Below are 19230 nucleotides of genomic sequence, written 5' to 3'. Positions count from 1 at the left end.
CTAACTAAGTGCAATTATAATAGAAATATGAGTTGGCAGTACTGTTTGTAGCTTATTGTTTGAATCCAAAACTCTTCTAAGGTTTCAGCTGCTTGCTGAATGTGCTGCACATAGACTGGGTCTCTACCCAAAGCTTCAACATGTACGTCCTGGTTTTGCCTGGGATAGAGTTAATTTTCTTCCTAGCAGCTGGTACAGTGCTGTGTTTTTGATTCAGTTGAGAATAATGTTAACACACCAATGTTTTAATTGTTGCTAAGTACTGTTTATCCTAAAATTAAGGATTTTTCAGTTTCCCATGCTCTGCCAGCAGGCAGCTGCACAAGGTGCTGGGAAGGAGCATGGCCAGGACAGCTGACCTGAACTAGCCAGAGGGATATTCTGTACATAGAATGTTGTGCTCAGTATAGAAACTGGGGGGAGTTGGTGAGGAGGGGTGGATCACTGCTCATGCATCAGTCAGCAGGTGGTGAGCAATTGCATTGTGCATCACTTGTCTTGGGTTTTATTTCTCTCTCTGTTATTCCTTTTCATTACTGTAATTATTATTATATTGTATGTGTTTATATGTTCTTAGCCTGCAAGGTTTTTTTTTTTCAATCCTCTTACCCATCCCACTGGGAGGGTGGAGGCATAAGCGAGTGACTGCATGGTGCTTAGTTGCTGGCTGGGGTTAAACCATGACAATGTATCAAAAAATAAATGCAGAAACACTTTTGTATGTGTGTTGGTAATGAGCAGAAAGAAATGGTAGCTGATATATAAATGTTTTCACTTTGACAAATTCTTGTTTAGAAAAACATGGTATAATATTACATTGGTCATACAGGAAGAATATGAAGAATAAAAGAGCTGTAGGGACTATTTGCAAAATAAAGCTGGTTTGAGTATTTTGGAGATGCATGATCCACTGCCTGAAAGGTTCAGATTTGTACTGCCCATACTGCAGGGGAAAGCCTAACTATAGAGTACCATGTCTTAATTACTCCTCTTGATTTTATAGAAGATCCTCAATCATGAAGGATTTAGGGCTCACAGAGGCAGAGATAGTGAGGATAAAGGGGAAATCCCAGGTCCTGGGCAAGTGTCAAAAGTGCAGTATCTTTTGCCAGTGTCTCTTATTTCAGTACATGAATGCCTTTCATTAGAGGTGTGTAGTTCCCTCAGACTAGATTTCAGTGGTCATTTTTCTTATAGTGGGCTAATTATTGAATAATCTCCTCTGGTTGTGTAAGCACTTTTTTACTTTAAATTGCTTAGTATATTCCAAAAAAGATCTTGGATAATGTGAGCTGTTTTGTCATAACTGTGAAACTGAAAAAAGTAAACTGTGTAATAATTTCTAATAAGCAATTATGAAAAAATAGCCGATTAAATTTGAAAAACAGTTTTCTGTAGTCTTTCAAGTAGAGAATGGTTACGGGGTGATCTGTGCTGAATTTGCGTACTGTAAATCATACGCTTCCAAGTTCATCTGCCATGCAAACGAATTATACCTGATGAAGGTGGGCAAATTTAATACCCAAATTAATCATGTGCACAGAGTCAGATACTCAAAATCTTCATCTTAGAGGCAAATCTTGAGTGTTTCGTGTGTGTGGTTATACCCTCTTAAATAAACTTCTTCACTTGCCTATGTTCCACACTTTCAAATGGCTGGTTTCACAGGCTGTGTGCTTTGTGCCTGTGTTTGTGAAAAGGTAGAGTTCATTTCTCTGTTTTCTGAGCTGTCAGAGCCAGTTCTGTTTCTATAGAAGGATAATGCAAATTGAGCAGAACATACTGAGTATTACTTGGCAGGATGTTCTCGGAGAGAATTGCTGTCTTGGTTAGGCCTTTATCTCTACTGGTTTTGGCTGTTTGGTGGCTCTTGCCATGAGTGTGAAGGAGAGGGGAGAAAGATAGACAGTAACATATTGTTATTACGTTTGTTAACTTTGGCACAAGAGTAGGGGTTAACCTTTCACCTACTTCTGGCTCCATTAATTTATTCTTATCTCATCTTTGTCCTATCCAATATATGTTTCTCTCTAGTTCTGTGCTATTTCCTGTAGGGTGATCCAACGTGTTCTGACCTTAGTTCATATCAAATCAGTATGAATCATATAAAATGCAGCCTCTTGAGGTCAGAGATATTTTATAATAATTGGTGACTTCAAGTTCTTGGTACTTGTTAAACCTTGAGCACACATTGGTTAACTAGCTTTTCCAGAGCCCATGTGGGAAGGTGGGTTTTTTTAATTACATTTTCTATTAGTATTATCTTAAAACACTATTTCCTGTTTCCAGAAATAATTTCAAATTAGTCTAGTTACACCCAGCAGGACTAATTATCCTAAATGTCAGCATTATAAAAGCAATAATAAGGTATGTCCAATAGAATAAAAACACTCTATTATGCATAACCTGTTGCATAAGTAAGTTAGACAAACTTGTCAGTAATGCACTTGTCTGAAAATCCTTGGATGGTAGGTTTGTTTCTCATTCTCAGACAGATTTGTCTGTCCCCATTTCAGATCCTAGATACGTTTATGTATGTGACTCTGGTTTAATAGAGCTTTCCCACTGCTAGAGATACTGTAGGAAAGAGAAATGTTTGGGAGCAGTCCCATTCTATAGCTGTCTCCCACACCTCTAGGATTACAGACCACTTCCCCTAACAGGATTGCCATTATTTTCTTTTTGGAGATGCAAGGATTTTTGATACTGTTTTTATAAACAATTAAAATGGAATGAGCAGTGACCAATGTGGAGGCAAGGATACCAGGTTATTCAGGTCAGTAAAGAGCAGGGCTGATGAAACTGAATAGATATATGTAAGATGAGCCTAATAGAAGAACAATCCTAATGTCATATATAAAAAAAAAACCCCACACATTTCTACTGAGCAGTTATAATCCTGAAAAATATCTATTGGTTGGAAGTGTGTTAAAAAAGCAAACTGAATTTTAGGAATTATTAGGAAAAGCGTATAGAACAAAAAGGATGAAAGTAACTATTCCACTGTATAAATCAGTGATTTGCATGTATCTAGACTACTGTGTGCTTTGCTTCTTTCATGTTAAAAAGGTTGTAGCACTCAAATGTTTGTGGGAGGATAAAATGGATGATGAAAGAATCAGGTTCAATGTGAGCAAAAGCCAAGTAAGAATTCTTCATTTTGGAAGAAGGATGACTGAAGGGAGTTGTGTTAGATGTCTGTAAAACTAAGAGGGACAGGGAACTAGGGAAAGACCACTCAGGAAACTAGCAGTGACCAAAAGCCTGAGGAATATACATTTACCATGTTGTATTTAGCAGTGCTTTCCAGTTTTCCTGTGGCCTCAAAGTATTTGTAGCTCATGGATTTCCAAAGCCTGGACATGGCTTACAGATATTTAGTAAACCTCAGTACACTTAAAACAGCCTTTGGCCATGTGTTCCATGAGCTGACACGTGATACGGTTCCTTTGGTTCTAAACCTTGGTTTCTTCATCCTATTTCCTGAATGGGAAATACCCAAGTGCATTTTTATCCTTCTTTCACACTATGTATCAGTGGTTCATTCTAAAATGTCAATGTGTAGCTGTGACGCAGTGAGGAGCAGGACATGGCATTGCTATTAGCAATAGGAATTAATCATCTAATCTTAAATCATTGAAAAGAGGTCAAAAGTGCACACAGAACTGTGTAAGAGTAATGATGACATCAGCTGAATCGGCATCTATCAGTCATAGATACTAGTAAATTGCTTAGGAAGTTCTTGAGCAAAATGTAATTGGAGGTTGGGAGAATATTCAGGAAAATATCACATGCTTGTTCTGTTTGTTCATATACTCTTGCAGACAAGTTTCTGGATTAAACTGACATATATATATCTGATCTAGTATGGCCACTCTTGTGTTAAAGTTGAACGTGGAGATAGTCTCTCCAGGGATATAGCTTTTAATCAAGACTGTAGCTGCACAACTTTTTATTGCTTGTACAGTCCATGTAAGAGTTTGACTATTTTTATTTTTTTCAACTGGTTACATCTTGTCCACAGCAACACAGTCTCAAGTTGGAAGGGGATGTGTCACCAGTCACTGATCCTTCAGTGGTGCCCAGCTGGTGTGTTGTGATTGATTAGGTGAAGCCTGCTCCAGAAAGCTTGGGAATGGGACAAAGTAACCTGATCTAGCCAAATATAAAACACCCCCATTCATTTGACTTAATGAACTTAAAGATTTCTTCAAAATGTTTGTCATGATCTGCCTTTGGATCATGCAATTCTGTGAATGCTGCCATGTGTTCTCTTAAAGGAACTGGACCTACACTTGCACCAGACTGGAGTATGAACAGGTTTTAGGGGCAGTAGTTCTGATGACTCGCAAACAAGCCCTAGTGCTGACTTGCCACATCAGTATATCAACATCCTTGTGTCTTTTGTGCACTCCCATTGTAAAAAAACTTGTCTGTCTGCAAGCCGTGCTGCTTTTTACTTCTTGCTCTTGTATGCTTCATACACTGCCAGGTTTTTACCATCATGTCATTGAACACCTTGTGGCTTGTAAGATCAAGGCTCCCCAAGTTTCTTATTTGTTTGTGTGCTGGTTTTGGCTGTGATAGAGTTAATTTTCTTCGTAGTAGCTAGTATGGGGCTATGTTTTAGACTTGTGTTGAAAACAGTGTCGATAACAGATGTTTTCATTATTGCTGAGCGGTGCTTACACAGCCTCAAGGCCTTTTCTGCTCCTCACCCCACCCCACCAGCAAGTAAGCTGGGGGTGCACAAGAAGTTGGGAGGGGACACAGCTGGGACAACTGACCCCAGCTGACCAGATGACATCATGGTCGGCATATAAAGCTGGGGGGAAGAAGGAAGAGGGGGATGTTCAGAGTGATGGCATTTACGCATGATAGAGCCCTGCTTGCCTGGAGTTGGCAGAACACCTGCCTGCTGATGTGAAGTGGTGAATTAATTCCTTGCTTTGCTTTGCTTGTGTGTGCAGCTTTTGCTTTACCTGTTAAACTGTCTTTATCTCAACCCACAAGTTTTCTCACTTTTACTCTTGCAGTTCTCTCCCCTATCCTGACATGGGGGGAGTGAGTAAGCAGCTGTGTGGTGCTTAGTCGCCAGCTGGGGTTAAGCCATGACAGTTTGTTTAAAGAAAGCACAGGTTTGATTTATAATGGAAGCCAAGAGATTTCGGGGTGTTTCAGGGTAAATTTGCGGGCAGTGCATGGCAGCATAGAGAGCGACAAGCTAACTGGACCTGTGCCTTGCAGTACATCTGTACTGATGTCCCTGCTGAGAAGCAGGGAAATTCAAGTTGAGGCTGCTTCAGTTAACATGATGTTATTGGTGTCTGAGCTTGGATAGCACAGAGATATATGAGCTAGCTTTATATTGTATTTCATTGACCTGCCAATAAAGTCCTGCTGTACTTTTTTTTTTTTTACAGTAATGTAGGTAAGTCCTTAATTTAGCCAGTAGGCAATGCTGTAGACTGATTAATTCCCCATCCCTCTTAAGTAGCTAGGCAACTAAATGCAGTTTGAGCAGCACAGTGATACATACCTGGCTGTTGGGTTAGGTCTAAGTGGTTTACCAATGTCACAAATGACAGAGCGCCACGGTTATCGTTTGTTTTAGTGAAAGGCCTTGTAGACAGAAAAGGAAAATCTGTGTTTATTACTCCTAAGCATCAGTATTTGCCTACATGTGAATGCCATCATCTGTCCCATCATCCTGTCTCTACTGTGGTTCCTAGTAGATTCTCAGTAGTGTGGATTGATCATTCCTGGGTACATCCGTGCAGACACTGACAGTCAGAAATGAAGGACTTCATAAGCAGGCTGTGTATCAGGACTGTCCCTGGGTACCCAGAGACAGACCTGTGCCCCTCAAATCTGTGTTTGATTCCCTTCAGAGTCCGCTTCTGCTTTTGAGCCCCACAACATCCTACAAAATGAACGTTTATTTCTTGTGCTGAGCTTTGCAGTTAAAACACTGCAGTCAATAGATGTCAGTGAAGAGCAAACATTTCCTTTCAGAGGCAGTGCTGCTTCCCTTTTTACTAGTAGAAAGGCTGGATGACTGCAGAGCCTGCACCAGAGTGGACATGTCTCTGGTGCCATGGGGTTGCAGTTGTTTCCAAATAGCTGTTTCTCCACTCGGCATTGGCCTGCGGGACCAGTTTGGAAAGAGGCTGAAAGGAGGCATGGCAATGTAATTTGTGACTTCATGCTTTTCTGTCGCTGGGTTTTTCATTCGAGCCACTGTCAGTTGCCCCTGCTCACTCCCTGTTGGGGCCGTGAGGTGCTGCTGCTCCTCTCCACTTGGCCAAGGAGAAGCCTCTTCTGTGGGACCCCAGGGAGGGCAATGTCTCACTGTGCACACCCACTGTCTTTCACTGTCCTTTCCTACAGTTTATCCTCTGTGGTATGCAGGACAGGTAAAAAGATTTGGGAAAAGGGGAAGAGTGTTTCCTATCCAAGTTAATAGACAAGGTGCTGCAGAGTTGTCTCTCGTGGTTGCTGGTCCTTTGGAAGAAGGTGGATTGTGGTCACCTGTGAGCCTGGAACTGGTGAAAGAGTGATATGGCCACTCAGTCCTTTTGCCCCTTTTTGAACATGGTCTTTCAGTGATCGCCTTCACCCCCACACTCAGCCCTTTCTGCCAGGCTTGATTCCTTCTGTCCCATTCCCACTGGGTCTTTGCAACAGGAGCGCCCTTTGCTCTTTGTGGTCTGTGACTGTCTTTCCTCTCTCATCAGCTGGTCATGAAGTGAGCCCCATGGAAATTCCTTCTGGTCTTCCACATTTACTTTTCCAGCTGACAGATGGTTACAAGTAAACCCTTACCTTGATCCCCTTAGCATCTCTGCTCTACTTAGACCCAGTGCAGAAACCCACCAGTTGATGTCCTGCCCTGAGTCTTCTCTAGTTTCCTATGACTTCTGACTTCAAAGATTGCCAGGACTGGCTCAGATGCCTTCCTCCACCGGCTCATCTCCTGTCACTTCTCCAGGCTCACTTCATCTTCTGCAAGGCATTCCTGAAGCTATTTGGAGAGATTTTTTCACCAGTCATTGTTTTCCTCCAACAAACTGCTTTAGGCATCAAACTCATTGTGCCAGAGCTAATGTGACTTAGGTTGCTAGGATGTTTACCTGAGCACCTTTTCTTCTGAGAGCTACTTTAGAAGATAGTTTTGTGATGTTTTCAGGGAAAACATCCTTGAAGCAAGGCCTGAAACTCACGTTCTTCTCATAAGAGTTCTGGCCCACCAAATGCTTTTGCTCTCTTTTTCATCTGATCCAATCACCAGGTAAACCTGGGTAACAAGCAAAGCAGACTAACTTCAACAGGAGCAGGTAGAAGCCTTATATCTCAACTCTGATGACATAAATGTTTAATGCTGTCCCCTCTAATCAATCTTGAGAAGAGCCCTTACTCAGGAAGGTGGACTATATTACGTAAATAAGAAAGCAGTATTGTAATCATTTACATGTAATAGAGGTTGCACAGGCCTTTATTTCTTCCAAATCTGGTATTGCTGTGGTCTAGGTACATTTTGGACCAGTATTTTTTTATTTTGTAGGGCTGAAATTTCTCTCTCTCCAAAAGTTTTAACTGCCATAGAAAAAAAGACAAACAGAGGGGAAGATATTTTTACAACATCTTACTCTGGAAGTTTGAAAATTTTTGAACGTCTCCATGACCTGCCAAAATGACTTGTGGAGCCAGATTGACAATTCTTTGAAAAATTCAGTTTGAATCCCTCTGCTACAGTCGTAGAAGGGGAGAGGGAGTAGCAGCACAGTGGGGAGAGAAAGAGAAAAGAGGATGAAAGAAACACTAGGTGTAGCAATTGCTGGGAGACTTTGGTTGCCAGTAACTACCATCACATACCCCTGTCCTTGAGCAGCAGTGCCCATCCTAGCTTTCTGGCCCTCTGACAGAGGCAAGTTTTGCTACACTGTCTGCACCTGCACGGGGCTGTTCCAGTGCCTATGATGGAGCTGCTGCTGTGTACTTTTACTAGCAAAGCTGCTTTCTTTCTCAGGCTATGACTGCCAACCAGTTGCTGCACTGTACCTCAGGTGTGGCTGCATTGTGTAAAGTTTGAGTAAAGCTGTACTGAAAGCACTTGGAGATTCAAAGTGGTGTGTAAGTACAAAATGTAACTGAGAGGAACTTTATTTTAAAAGTCCATTTAACTCTGCAATGCAGTGCTAGAGGTCAGACAGCTGGTAAAACACTCGCTACCTTATATTCTAATGCTATCCCTTCAGCCAGTTCAGGACTGGATGCTTTAACCCTCTCACTGATCCACGTGGCATGTCCTCACCCTGTCCCTTCATGCACGGTTTCATACTGTGAATATACATATAAATGTTGCTTACAGCAGTCATCTTAACACAGTTAATAAACCCACAAACTTTGCTTGCCCAAGGACCCTTTGGCTTTTTTCCATACTCAAAGGGCTAAAAAAAGTCAAGCATCTTCATTAGCTGATCTCTTGCCATTTATTACTAGTGGAAGAAGGACCCCTGAGAGGAGGGCAACAGTGGTTTGTGGCATTTGAGAGGGAGAGTGAGTGATTTTAGTGTCAGAAGACCAAAGCAACACAAACTTCTGGTTTCCAAATGGTTCATTTGCAGAAAACGGTGCTCAGGGCAGCATCTCCCTTAAATTGTGTTGAATTGGTAAATGGCAAGGGACTGCAGTCAAACAGGCTTTTCTCTCACTGTTTTCTTCAACATGTAACTTTTGTATCGATCATGCAGATGCAAAATCAGTAGGTACTGATGTCAGCTTGCACAAGCAAGGTATGAAATGAAAGGGCTGTGTGGCAAGTGTGAAATGTGTGGCTAGAGAGAGTAGTGGTGTTCACTGTAAATAAGGCCATACCTCAATTTTTCAGAAACACTACACCCAGAGCCTTACAGATGTGTGCCTTCAGAGCACACAGGAGTCAAAACAGTAATCGTGCTTGTCTGCATGAGTTTCTTTTCAATCAGCTTTTGCTGTTTTTTCTGCCTGCTGTTGCCTTGGAATTGTATGGTTGGGGAGAAAGAATCCTTAAAGCCAGTCTGCAAAGCAAGTTGAAGGTGAGGATGAAAAACATCACGGAATAAATCTTCACTAGGTTCCTAGAACAGTCCCTAGGGTGTGAACACAGACAGCTGATTCTTGGAAAATCTGTCTTATCAGGGCAGGTTAAATAAATACGTCATGTTCAGATTAAACTGTCTCCAAGTAGCAGTTTGTTTGCCACAGTGGAACTGTTTAATTCTATTGCACAAGGACTGTGAATTAAAATGGCTCTCATCAAAACACTGGAAACAAGCATTTTCAGGAAGAAAGTCAAATGGAAAAAACCCACATTTATAGTTCCCCAACATATGGTGCAGAAATTTACGTGGATCTATATCAGTTGCATTTAAAACACAAACACTGTACTGCACCTAACCCAGAAATAAATTACATTGAAGAACTACATTTTATAAAAAAAAAAAAAAAGTTTCTAAACAAACTTCACTCCAGATCTTCAAATGTACAGCTGCAGTTTTCAACTTCAGTATCAATAATAAAGTCTGAGATAGGCATTTTCCAAATCATGTTAGACCAGGGCAGGAGCGAGTCTGAGGTCAAATCTTCGGTCATTTTCTTATGATGTGTTTTTAGACTTTTTATATATTCAGATTCTTATGGGTTTGTGGTTGTTTTGGTTTTTTTTTTAACATCTTAGGTAAAATTCCTAAATCGGATCTAAGTCCATTCATACCCCTCTAGAGCAAAAAATAAATAAATGATAAAGTAGATTTGGTTGCAGAAGAATGGGTCTGACAGCTGATTCTGTAAAAGCATATATATATGCCTGCTGAAAACTGAGTTCAGCTCTGGCATTGTGTCAGAATTTTCCCATCCTCAAAATCTCATGTTTGCAATACTTTCTATTGGGAGGATTGTAAACTGAATGGAAGCCCCCATTCAGAATTTCCCACCAATTGCTCTATCTGTGTTTGATGATAACAGGGTGCTGTTCTTCATGTGGAGTCAAAATTCATAGGTGAGACTTTTTGCCATTTTGCTGAGTTTCATTTTCTCGTTAAATATCTCCTCAAACCTTCGATTCTGTTTTGGAGTGAAATGGTTCTTCCAATCACCAACAGCACCTAGGAGAGCAGGAGCAGAAAAAGAGCAGTGAAGCTAGCAATATATGGTGCAGAAAATTATTTAAAGGCAGCCCAGTTTTGTTAATGTTGCATTTGGCACAAATTATTAATGTAGTATTAACCATAGTTTCTGCAGTAGGTTATGATCATGAGTAATTCTTTTATTGGTCTGGTGACACTGATGGAAGCAGCTGGATAATCATCCATAAGCCCTCAGCCTCAGACTTGGTTAATGCCAACAACACTAAGTGGTACATGAAGACCAGCAGGTTTCCTAGATGGAATTGGAGCTCTTGGTCATCTCAGCAGAGAGGCATCTTGCTGCACCTTAGATGTATGCAGTTAAAGGTCTCTGCCTGGGTTCTTTCACAGTTAGTAGAGAGAAATGGTTAATTCCTCACTGAAATTAATCTCATCCTAGTCAACATCTAAAACTCATCAAACTAATGGTGCACCAAAAGCAGCTATATCTTTCCACTGACTAAAGATGACTCCTGAAAAAGGATCCCTGAGTGACCTGATAGGTGAATCCCACCCTCTCACCTGCTCCTAATCTCTAGGGCTTTCTGTGGATGATATCCCACAACTTAAGTGGGCAGTTAACTACTTCTGGGTGACCATGCACACTTGTGTTCAGTAAAGTGTTTCAACTGTTACCAGTTTGAGCAAAGAGGAAATTGTTTCTTAAACTCATATATTTCAGTGAGACAATGCTTACAGTTTACCCTCATGTGCATCCTCTAAAAATCCTACATCCCAAAAGTGCTGACTAAAACAGCATTCCTGACAGCAAGGACAAGAAAAGAGAGCCTGAAGAATAATATACATCTAAATCTTCTGTAAACTGGCTGAAACTAGCTAAAACCCTGGGATTTGCATAGGAACTACTTGGAAGTGAAATTGTTGGGATTTTCAAATTTTTCAACATAGCTCTATCAAAGTTCACTGACTTAGAAAAGCATATCTGAGTTTTTGTTTGTTTGTCTTTTACTAACAAATTGTATTTTGGCATTTGCTTCAGCTCATTGGTAAAACCATTCTGAATTAGCAAAATATACTGTTTCCCTATTTATTAATTGAAACAACACTTAGTTTTAAGCTGTCAATTATTGTTCAAAAATTAACTAAGTAAAAATAATCAAAATCCATCTAAACACGATGGTTTTGATTTACTTATTGTCCAAATACAAGAAATCCTGAAATGTCGGGAGCAAGAAAACAGCTCCTGCAGGTACTTTAAGATCACATCTGAGCTAAGCACTGTTGAAGATTTTACTGTGGATTCCAGCTTGGCCAAGGTTTGAAGGCTACCTATGAGGCCATGAGGTGATTGAGTCATCCATTCTTTCATTGTTGTCATTGTCAGCATATTCTTTTCAGGAACATTTCAATAAGATAAGAGGTGGTACGGAGGATAAAGGCTACTAGCCGTCTCCTTCGGAAGGAATGTATCTTGCTCTTTCTCATTCTAGTAAACTAAGTGACCTTCACAGGTGATATCAAGGGGACATGTTGTAAAAGACTGAGGGGGTCAACTCTTAGATAAAAAAAGACAGATAAAGAGTAATGCTTCGTGAACCTTTCCTTTTAGCTCAAAAGCTCCCATGGAACAACATTAGTCAGACTGTTGTTCAGATTCCTCTGTGCTTCTCAAGTGTAAGTGCGCATTTTCAACCAGAGAACTTAGAAAGAAAGTGATTTTTAAGATGGCTTTGAATTAAAGGATCCTGTTGATAGAGGCTTCCTGGGGCTGACCCAAAGAGTCACTCCAGCCCAGGAAAGACCTGGACTGTGGCCTCTGGCTGGATCCCTACTCCTTCTGCTGTGTTAAGCCCAGAGAACTTACCTTTTCGGAAAATCAGCTTCCTGTTGGATGTCAGTGCACAAACGGTGTGACTGGGATCGTTGTTTTCCTTTTCTGTGTCGCTTTTCATCTCTGAGAAGGAGGACTTCCTGCAGATGTCTTGGATATCATTATCACTGACATTTAAACCCAGGAACAGACTAATTTCCTTTACAATCTTAGGAAGATCCTGAGGTACAAGAAAAATAAAGCTTTTATATTTCTGAGCTGAATATCAGATTTTTAGTTGATATGAAAATGATCCTTTTTATTACGTATCAAGTTTGTCACACGTTTATTTGCTTTCAAGCAAAGCTAAACGTGTTGTTAGACTGTGTAGATGACAGGTACTGTAAACCTGATTCCCCTCTTAGACATACTGACAGAAATGAGTAAATACTGTCTGTGATATCAAATACAGTTACGTTGCCAATTTTACTCCTAGTTCAGGCAAAGTGTTCTCCTGTCTTGGAATTATTTCACTGGGAATAGAGAAACACTCAAAGCTCAGCTTCTGTGTAAGTAGCTTATTTCATTGGAGGTGCTATATCTAGAGAGCCAACAAATGACTCAGGATCCCAAATAGCTTGTTTATCTTCCTTGTAGTGGATTTTTTTTTCACCAAAAATGAACAAAACTATTTTAATGGAAACACTAGAAAGTGTTTTCTATTCACCCCAAAATTCATTCTCTGAAAGCTATGTTGGAGTTTTATGCATAATAATTTCCTTTCATAAAAACTTTTTCCTTATCCCCCCAGCCTCTAATTTTCTTCTTTATCGGGAGCACAAGTGCCGCTGACCATGAGTAGTTCTGTTGTCTTATGTCACTTTGAAAATTTCACCTGAAATGTCAGGCAAAGCAGGTTAAGGGGTGACCCTCCACAGATGTTCTTGGTTAGTCTTTCTGTAGGACCAAGAATGAGGAACTTACAAGTTCTTCCTGTAGCCAGGGGAAAATCATGTTGCATGCATCCCACTCCTGCATCTATGAAATGCAGCTCTCACAGGATTTGATATTTATATAACTTGTGCAGTCAGAGTTAGCTCATTAATATAAAGTTCTATGCAAATATAAAATATGCCCAGAGACATACATTCATATTTTCCTTCTTTCATGTTTTTCATTATAATTTGGTCTTTGATATTTTAATGATGTTAATTTATAATTAATGCATTCTGAAAAAAGAGCAGAGAGCATATTTACCTTCTTCATGTCTTCATAGAACAAAAACAGGATGTTTTTGTCATTTGCATGTTCCTCCCAACTTAGGAAATGATCAAACCAGGATCCACAGACAACTGAAAAGAAAACCCATGTAAAAGAGTTTCATACAAACTTTATTCATAAATAACTCTGATGGTACTACACACATTTAAGGGAATGAGCCCTTCATAATACGTACCGTATATTCCTCTAAACCAGATTCAATTCTTTTTATGAAGTCACTCAAACTTACAATTCAAAGAGGTTATCATTCTTGTTGGAATTTGGTTTTGTATCAGAGATGCAGATACTGTTCTGAGATATGTGGTGGAAACGGTCTCCAAATCTAAGCAAAGGCCAGTAATGAAGGAAAATGTACTGCCCTAACAAGATCTGAGTATCTCAGCAACTGTCTGCATGTCTGTGGTCACAGCTAGAAATATGATCACTTCACTAGGAAATTAAATAAGGAGTCTGTCAAATGAAGCACACTGTTGTTAGCTCTATTTTGTCCCGGCAGAGAGGAATCTGTATTCTTTTTAAAAGTCAAAGAATAATTATGTAAAGAAGTTATTATGCAAATACATCATTCAGCCAACGACACAGATAACTTATGGTTTTATAGTTGACTCATAGTACTTGTTTTGTCTGAATGCTCCTTTTGGTGAACCATGGGAGGAGAGCTAAATTTCAGCTTTCTTTTAAAAAACAAAATTCTGACCCTTCTGGTTGAAAGGCAAGATGGACTGCATTGAAAGCTGAGTTGAAAGACTCCTGTAGGATAATGAGAAGAGGCTTGGACAGAGCAATCACAGCCAGCATTGTCCAGAACTGTAACTGCTTTATGACAGCTACCAGATAAATGGGCATCATTTTTGTTGCCAACCTTGAGATGTAATTGAGTGTTTTGCTGAATGCTCCAGTCTGTAGCCGTCTCCTGCACACAAAGCACTGTCTGACTGCAAGGCATGTGTGCTCCACAGTGTTCAGTTAAACCCTGCTCTCCTGGTCAACCACACTGGGGATGGGGCCCAGATGAGGATGGGGCATAGAACAGCCCTGTTGGCTTCAGGGGTACAGCATATACAGCCCCAGAGACTCCAGGGACAGCATCACAGTGGTGATGTGTGTCCTCACCCTTGTTCTGAACTGAGATTAACTCTGTATTAGTACTACAGGCTCTGAATCAAGCATCACAACCTTCATATATTTCTGTTAGGAGCAAAGATGACAAACGCTCTCTCAGTATCACCTCTAACGTAAATTTCTATTGTAACCAACATAGTTATCTTTTTATGCCATGCATAAGCACACAAAAACTAGAAGGTGGCTACTAATTTACAGATAAATGTGAGATGCATTTAAAATTTAATATAATCCTCTTGTTTTCACTATTGTGTGTTCAGAGTTGATACTGAACAAGGCAAGATCTGCAAATCACTAAAGCACATGCCTTAGGGCTGCTCTGAACTAGGAACACAACATCTGATCCAAGGCCCATACAAGCCAATAAACAAATTGATGTCTGGAGCTTTGATGTAAGCCCATGATAACTGCAATGGCACTTTTCTTTCGAAGTTTTCAAGCTGATCTATCATTGTTGCTATTATCGTCACTGTGGTTGTCTAGCAGGAACACATGTCCTGAAAGGAGTAATAAAACACTAAAAATGGGAGTGGATAGCATGTTCCTGTTTTCAGCTTCCATGCCACCATTGCCACTCATAAAAATCTCACTCTTGCCCTTGGTCTTTGGACCCCGCTACTAAGACAACACATCAGGCAGAGTGTGTGCAGGAGGGCTTTATGAAAGCATCCAGAGTCCCTTTGAAGGGTCACCCAAGGCTGTCTTCAAGACTGGAGAAGGCACTACACCTGCAAGCACAGCTCTTCATGCAGCCCGAGGATGGTCTCCCCCTGCACCCCACTGCTTGCCCTTCAGTATGGCAGTGAGCCACATAGAGCTGGCTGAGCACCTTCAAACAGCTCCTGCCCCACTGGCCTGCTCACTGAGGGCAGGAGCTGGCTGCGGTGAGCAGAGCTGCCCTTATGTCCGCTTGGGAGGAGCTGTATATGCATGAATGTGTCTTGGTGGGAAGCAGTCTGTTACTGTTGTTCACAAGACAAGGTTGGAAATGTTTTCATACAGGCAAATCCACATCAGAATCAACAAATTGTCAGGGGTTTCAGAGTGTTTGTGGGAAGAAATTAAATCAGTAGCTTGTCTGTGAGAATATGTTTTTTAACAGATATGTCAGAGAGCAGCAAAAACCTGCAAAGAGCAGCTGTGCTGAAATAATGCAGCCACTTACCAAAATGTGTCCTTGCAGGGCTGACGATAGCGTCCTATTATTTGCTCTTGTTAAGTTTGACATTAGAATTTATCCTGAAAGAAAACCCTAGCTAAAGCCATGTGAATAAGGAGTTCAATAAGATGTTTTCACCCAGTTCACATTTCTTAATTTTTTCTGTGCATAATAAACTAATGTAAACTGCAAGAAGAAAACATAACTTTTATCCTTACCATCTCCTTTTAAGAACAAATCAAAGAAAGCAGTCCAGGTGTCTATAGTGGGAAGGTTTGGGTTATCTCTGTAGTAATGATACATGGAAACTGCAGTATCTTTTGGATTTCTGCTGATGTAGATCATCTGTAAATGAAGATGATATAGTTATTAATAATAATATCCTTCCTTTATTTTAGAGGAGCTCTGTACGTAAATGTAGCATTTTCACAGGCAGTTTGCAGCATCAAAACCCTTTCCTTTAGGATTCCTCTGTCAGTAACCATGCCATTAAGACAGAAATGTATTTGTCCCTGCTTAGACAGGAGTCATTAGTAAACAATTCCATGTAGACAGAGGTGTGTTTCCTGCAGCTGGGTAATATTTACGTTTTATGAAAGAGGCAGTGTTCATTTTAACTCATGAGTAAGTATACTATCTCATAAATCTAACTTATGAAACCATTTACTAATTAACATTCACAGGACAGCTGCAAAACATAAATTTTGGCCTTTCATTCAAATTAGCCTTGTACCAAAAGTCTGGATCTGAGTAATCCTGCAATTTTGAACTTCTAACCTAAAATCTGAAGCCCAGAGCTGATTTTTTTAAAGACCTCCCACAGTAGCATGGGAGGAACTCAAAACTGTGATCTGAATCCACCTCCCACATTTCAATTCTTATCTGTTTCCCCAGTAGGAGAGGCAGAGTTTCTTCACCCCCAGAACAGCTGTTAAGTGCCCAAGATACCTATTTTCTGAGTGCTCCAGCCACTAAGAAATGGGGCCATGAAAATGCCCCCCCATCCCTAATAATATATTTCTGACTGAAAGATGTTGATGTTGTATTTTGTGTGGTGCCTGGTATACAAATCACCCCGTGATAGCAGTTGGGCAGGAGCAGAGCCCAGCCAAAGTCTCTGCTCACACTGCCTTTGACTGTTGGTCAGCTGTGTCTCCAAAATTCACAGCAAACCACTTCTGAAAATGAAAAATCATTTGAAAATTATTAAGGAACAACTAGACAAAATAGATTCCTAATAGACACTTAACATATACTGCTTTTATGTTTTTGCCTTACCTTGCATTTTTTATTCTTAAAATTTGGAGGTAACATGTTGTAGTCTAAGTGTGTTGGGATGATTCTCTTTGATGAGAGTTTATTCAGTTCCTCCAGTTTGGATATGTCTCCAAATTCGATGGGAGATGTAAGTATAACTTGAGTATTGTAAAGCTTTGTTATAACTCCTGCAAGCCAGTGTGTGCCTGCAGAAAAGGAAAAAGGAAAAAAAAAAAAAAGAAAAAAAAAAAAAGGAAGATTTGTTACTGAGAAAGTATGTAGAACATGCATTTTGCATATTGAAACAGCTTGCCAGTGCACAAGTGATACTTCTAATCCCCCAGATTCAAGAAACTTTACATAACTGAGTAATTGTGTTGCCTCCAATTTTCCAACTGGAAAAATTAGGGCTGTAGCTGAAGTACAAAGTAACTCTGTGAGAATTGTTAGTATTAGTATCAAAACAATCTCATGAGACAAACTGCTTGTCAGCTGAAAGGTGGTTATATTATTTTTATCATTAATTTTAGAATAACCCGTTTGGCTTTTTTTCTTATAGTAACTTGAGTCTGTATATTTGGGAAGTACTGATTGAGCTTCTTCTTTGGTGTGTGCGAGTGAGGTGGGAGGAGAGTGAATAAGAAATTAATAAATCCACAGCCAAGAGCCATACAAATAACTTAATACAACTCTTGACTTGTTCATAATTGAATGTAGAAAGTCCTCAGGAAAATCCTTCAAGTACAGATCTTGCTTACAAGAAATAAATATTTGCTTTCCAATCTGAAAACAGCTGAGATTATTTTCAATTAAAGAATCAAGATTTAGATAGATGACCCATATTTCTTTGTAATTTGAACACTTACAGACAGAATAATATATTCACATACTAAAACATCCTCCCCTGTTTCTTGTACACAGACATTTCCCAAGTAGTTTAAGCAGAGAACATGAAACAAACAAATGAGACTTCTTGCAATTAACATCTAAAAGTAGAACTTACCAGATTTAGGATAGGAAACCAAAAGGACATCATCTTCTCTAGCATCAAAACTATCCAAGGATTTTAAAAGTTCTGGAGAAGATCTGGTGGTAAAGGAAATCCCCTTAAACCTGTGAATGAGTTCTGCCTCACTGGGGTTGGACATGTTTGCTTAAATCTTTCGTTCCTGAAAATCAGATAACAGTGAAATGACAAGAGGATTTAAGGGTCACTTCTAAGTCAGATGGTTTGAAGTGACAAATTGAGACCAAGCAATACAAACTTCACGCTTATATAGTTTGTTACATGCCATGGAGCCCTGTCAGATATTGATTTTTCCAGGTAGTTGATAAAGGCAACTGAAATATTAGAAGTAACTTGATAAATAACTGAAATGCAGAGTCATGAAAAATGCATGTCATTTATTAGCTCTCCAGATAAAGTAATGAGGTGACAATCAAACTGTATTAATTATGGAAAGTTACAAGAATGAACATTATATATTGCCTTAAAATATGCTTAATGTGATTATTCTATAAGCTGCACATTGTTGGAAGCTTCCAAGGAAAAAGCTACATCTTGAAATACTTTTTATGAATACAAAAACAATGTCATGTTTTATGTGAATGAAATGGTTTTGGGGTTGTTTTACCAAATACACAACAGCCTGAATTTTGAAAAGTGCAAATCAATTCCAAATGTTCGAATTTTGTGATATTAAGGAACTAGTTTTTTGAAGATTTTAGAATTTCAGCCTGAGCCATCTTAAAAAGAGACACTTAAAGACACATTCATTTTTTAAGCTGTCATATGTCTCCATAAGAAGAGTACAGGCAACAAAAATCACAAATTTAAAACAGATATTTAACATTGGCTTGAATCCCGCATGTTTCATGACTAGAAGTGGTTGAAGATTTTTAAATATTTCTACAGAATATGTGGATTCATCAAAATAAAAGTTGCTTGCAGGAAAGAGGCAGTTCTCAATGAATTACCTGTTTAGAAATTTACTTTTTAGAAAAATTTGGATCTGTGGAAATCATCATTAATGTTTTTCATATTGAAAGCTCCACTTTTGTTTAAAGTGACCTTAAGAAATGTGAAAGCATCAGAGTAAAATAAATAGCTCAGGTTTGAATCAAAACATTTTGGAATGCTTAATATTTTCAATTTTCCCTTCAATGGCCACAAATTAATTTACTAATTTTTACATTCTTTTCCTCAAATGTCCAGTGGCTTCACTATTACTATTGAAAACCTCCTACAATATATTCAGCAGAGGCCCTTCAATGTCTTCGACTCAACTTGAGAACCTGCATGCAAATCTTGTTTTAAAATAAAACAGTCCTTCAGGAATTTCCCAAGTTTACCAAGGTCCCAATTCTTTTTTATTATTTATGATAACTTAGGTTTGGTCATGGGAGCTAACTACCAAACGTACCTCCTATGATCCATGGTAAGAAGTTAATGATCAGAGATGCCCTTCCAGGAA

General features: G+C 39.5%; 1 protein-coding gene across 1 annotated transcript; it reads right to left on the bottom strand.

The window, feature by feature from the left end:
* Positions 1–10026: 10026 nt before the first annotated feature.
* LOC141923743 (sulfotransferase 6B1-like) lies at positions 10027–17904 on the bottom strand. Its single transcript, XM_074825368.1, has 6 exons — positions 17760–17904; positions 16778–16962; positions 15718–15844; positions 13195–13289; positions 11992–12178; positions 10027–10145 (listed from the first exon to the last, which is right to left on the bottom strand). Exons 1-6 carry the CDS (start codon positions 17902–17904, stop codon positions 10027–10029), a joined length of 858 nt encoding a protein of 285 aa, XP_074681469.1.
* Between the last annotated feature and the right edge of the window lie 1326 nt (positions 17905–19230).

The sequence above is a fragment of the Strix aluco genome, chromosome 5 (assembly GCF_031877795.1).
Source record: "Strix aluco isolate bStrAlu1 chromosome 5, bStrAlu1.hap1, whole genome shotgun sequence".
Taxonomy (NCBI): domain Eukaryota; kingdom Metazoa; phylum Chordata; class Aves; order Strigiformes; family Strigidae; genus Strix; species Strix aluco.
Note: the sequence above shows the minus strand (reverse complement) of the source record. Positions and strands in the feature narration are given on the sequence as shown.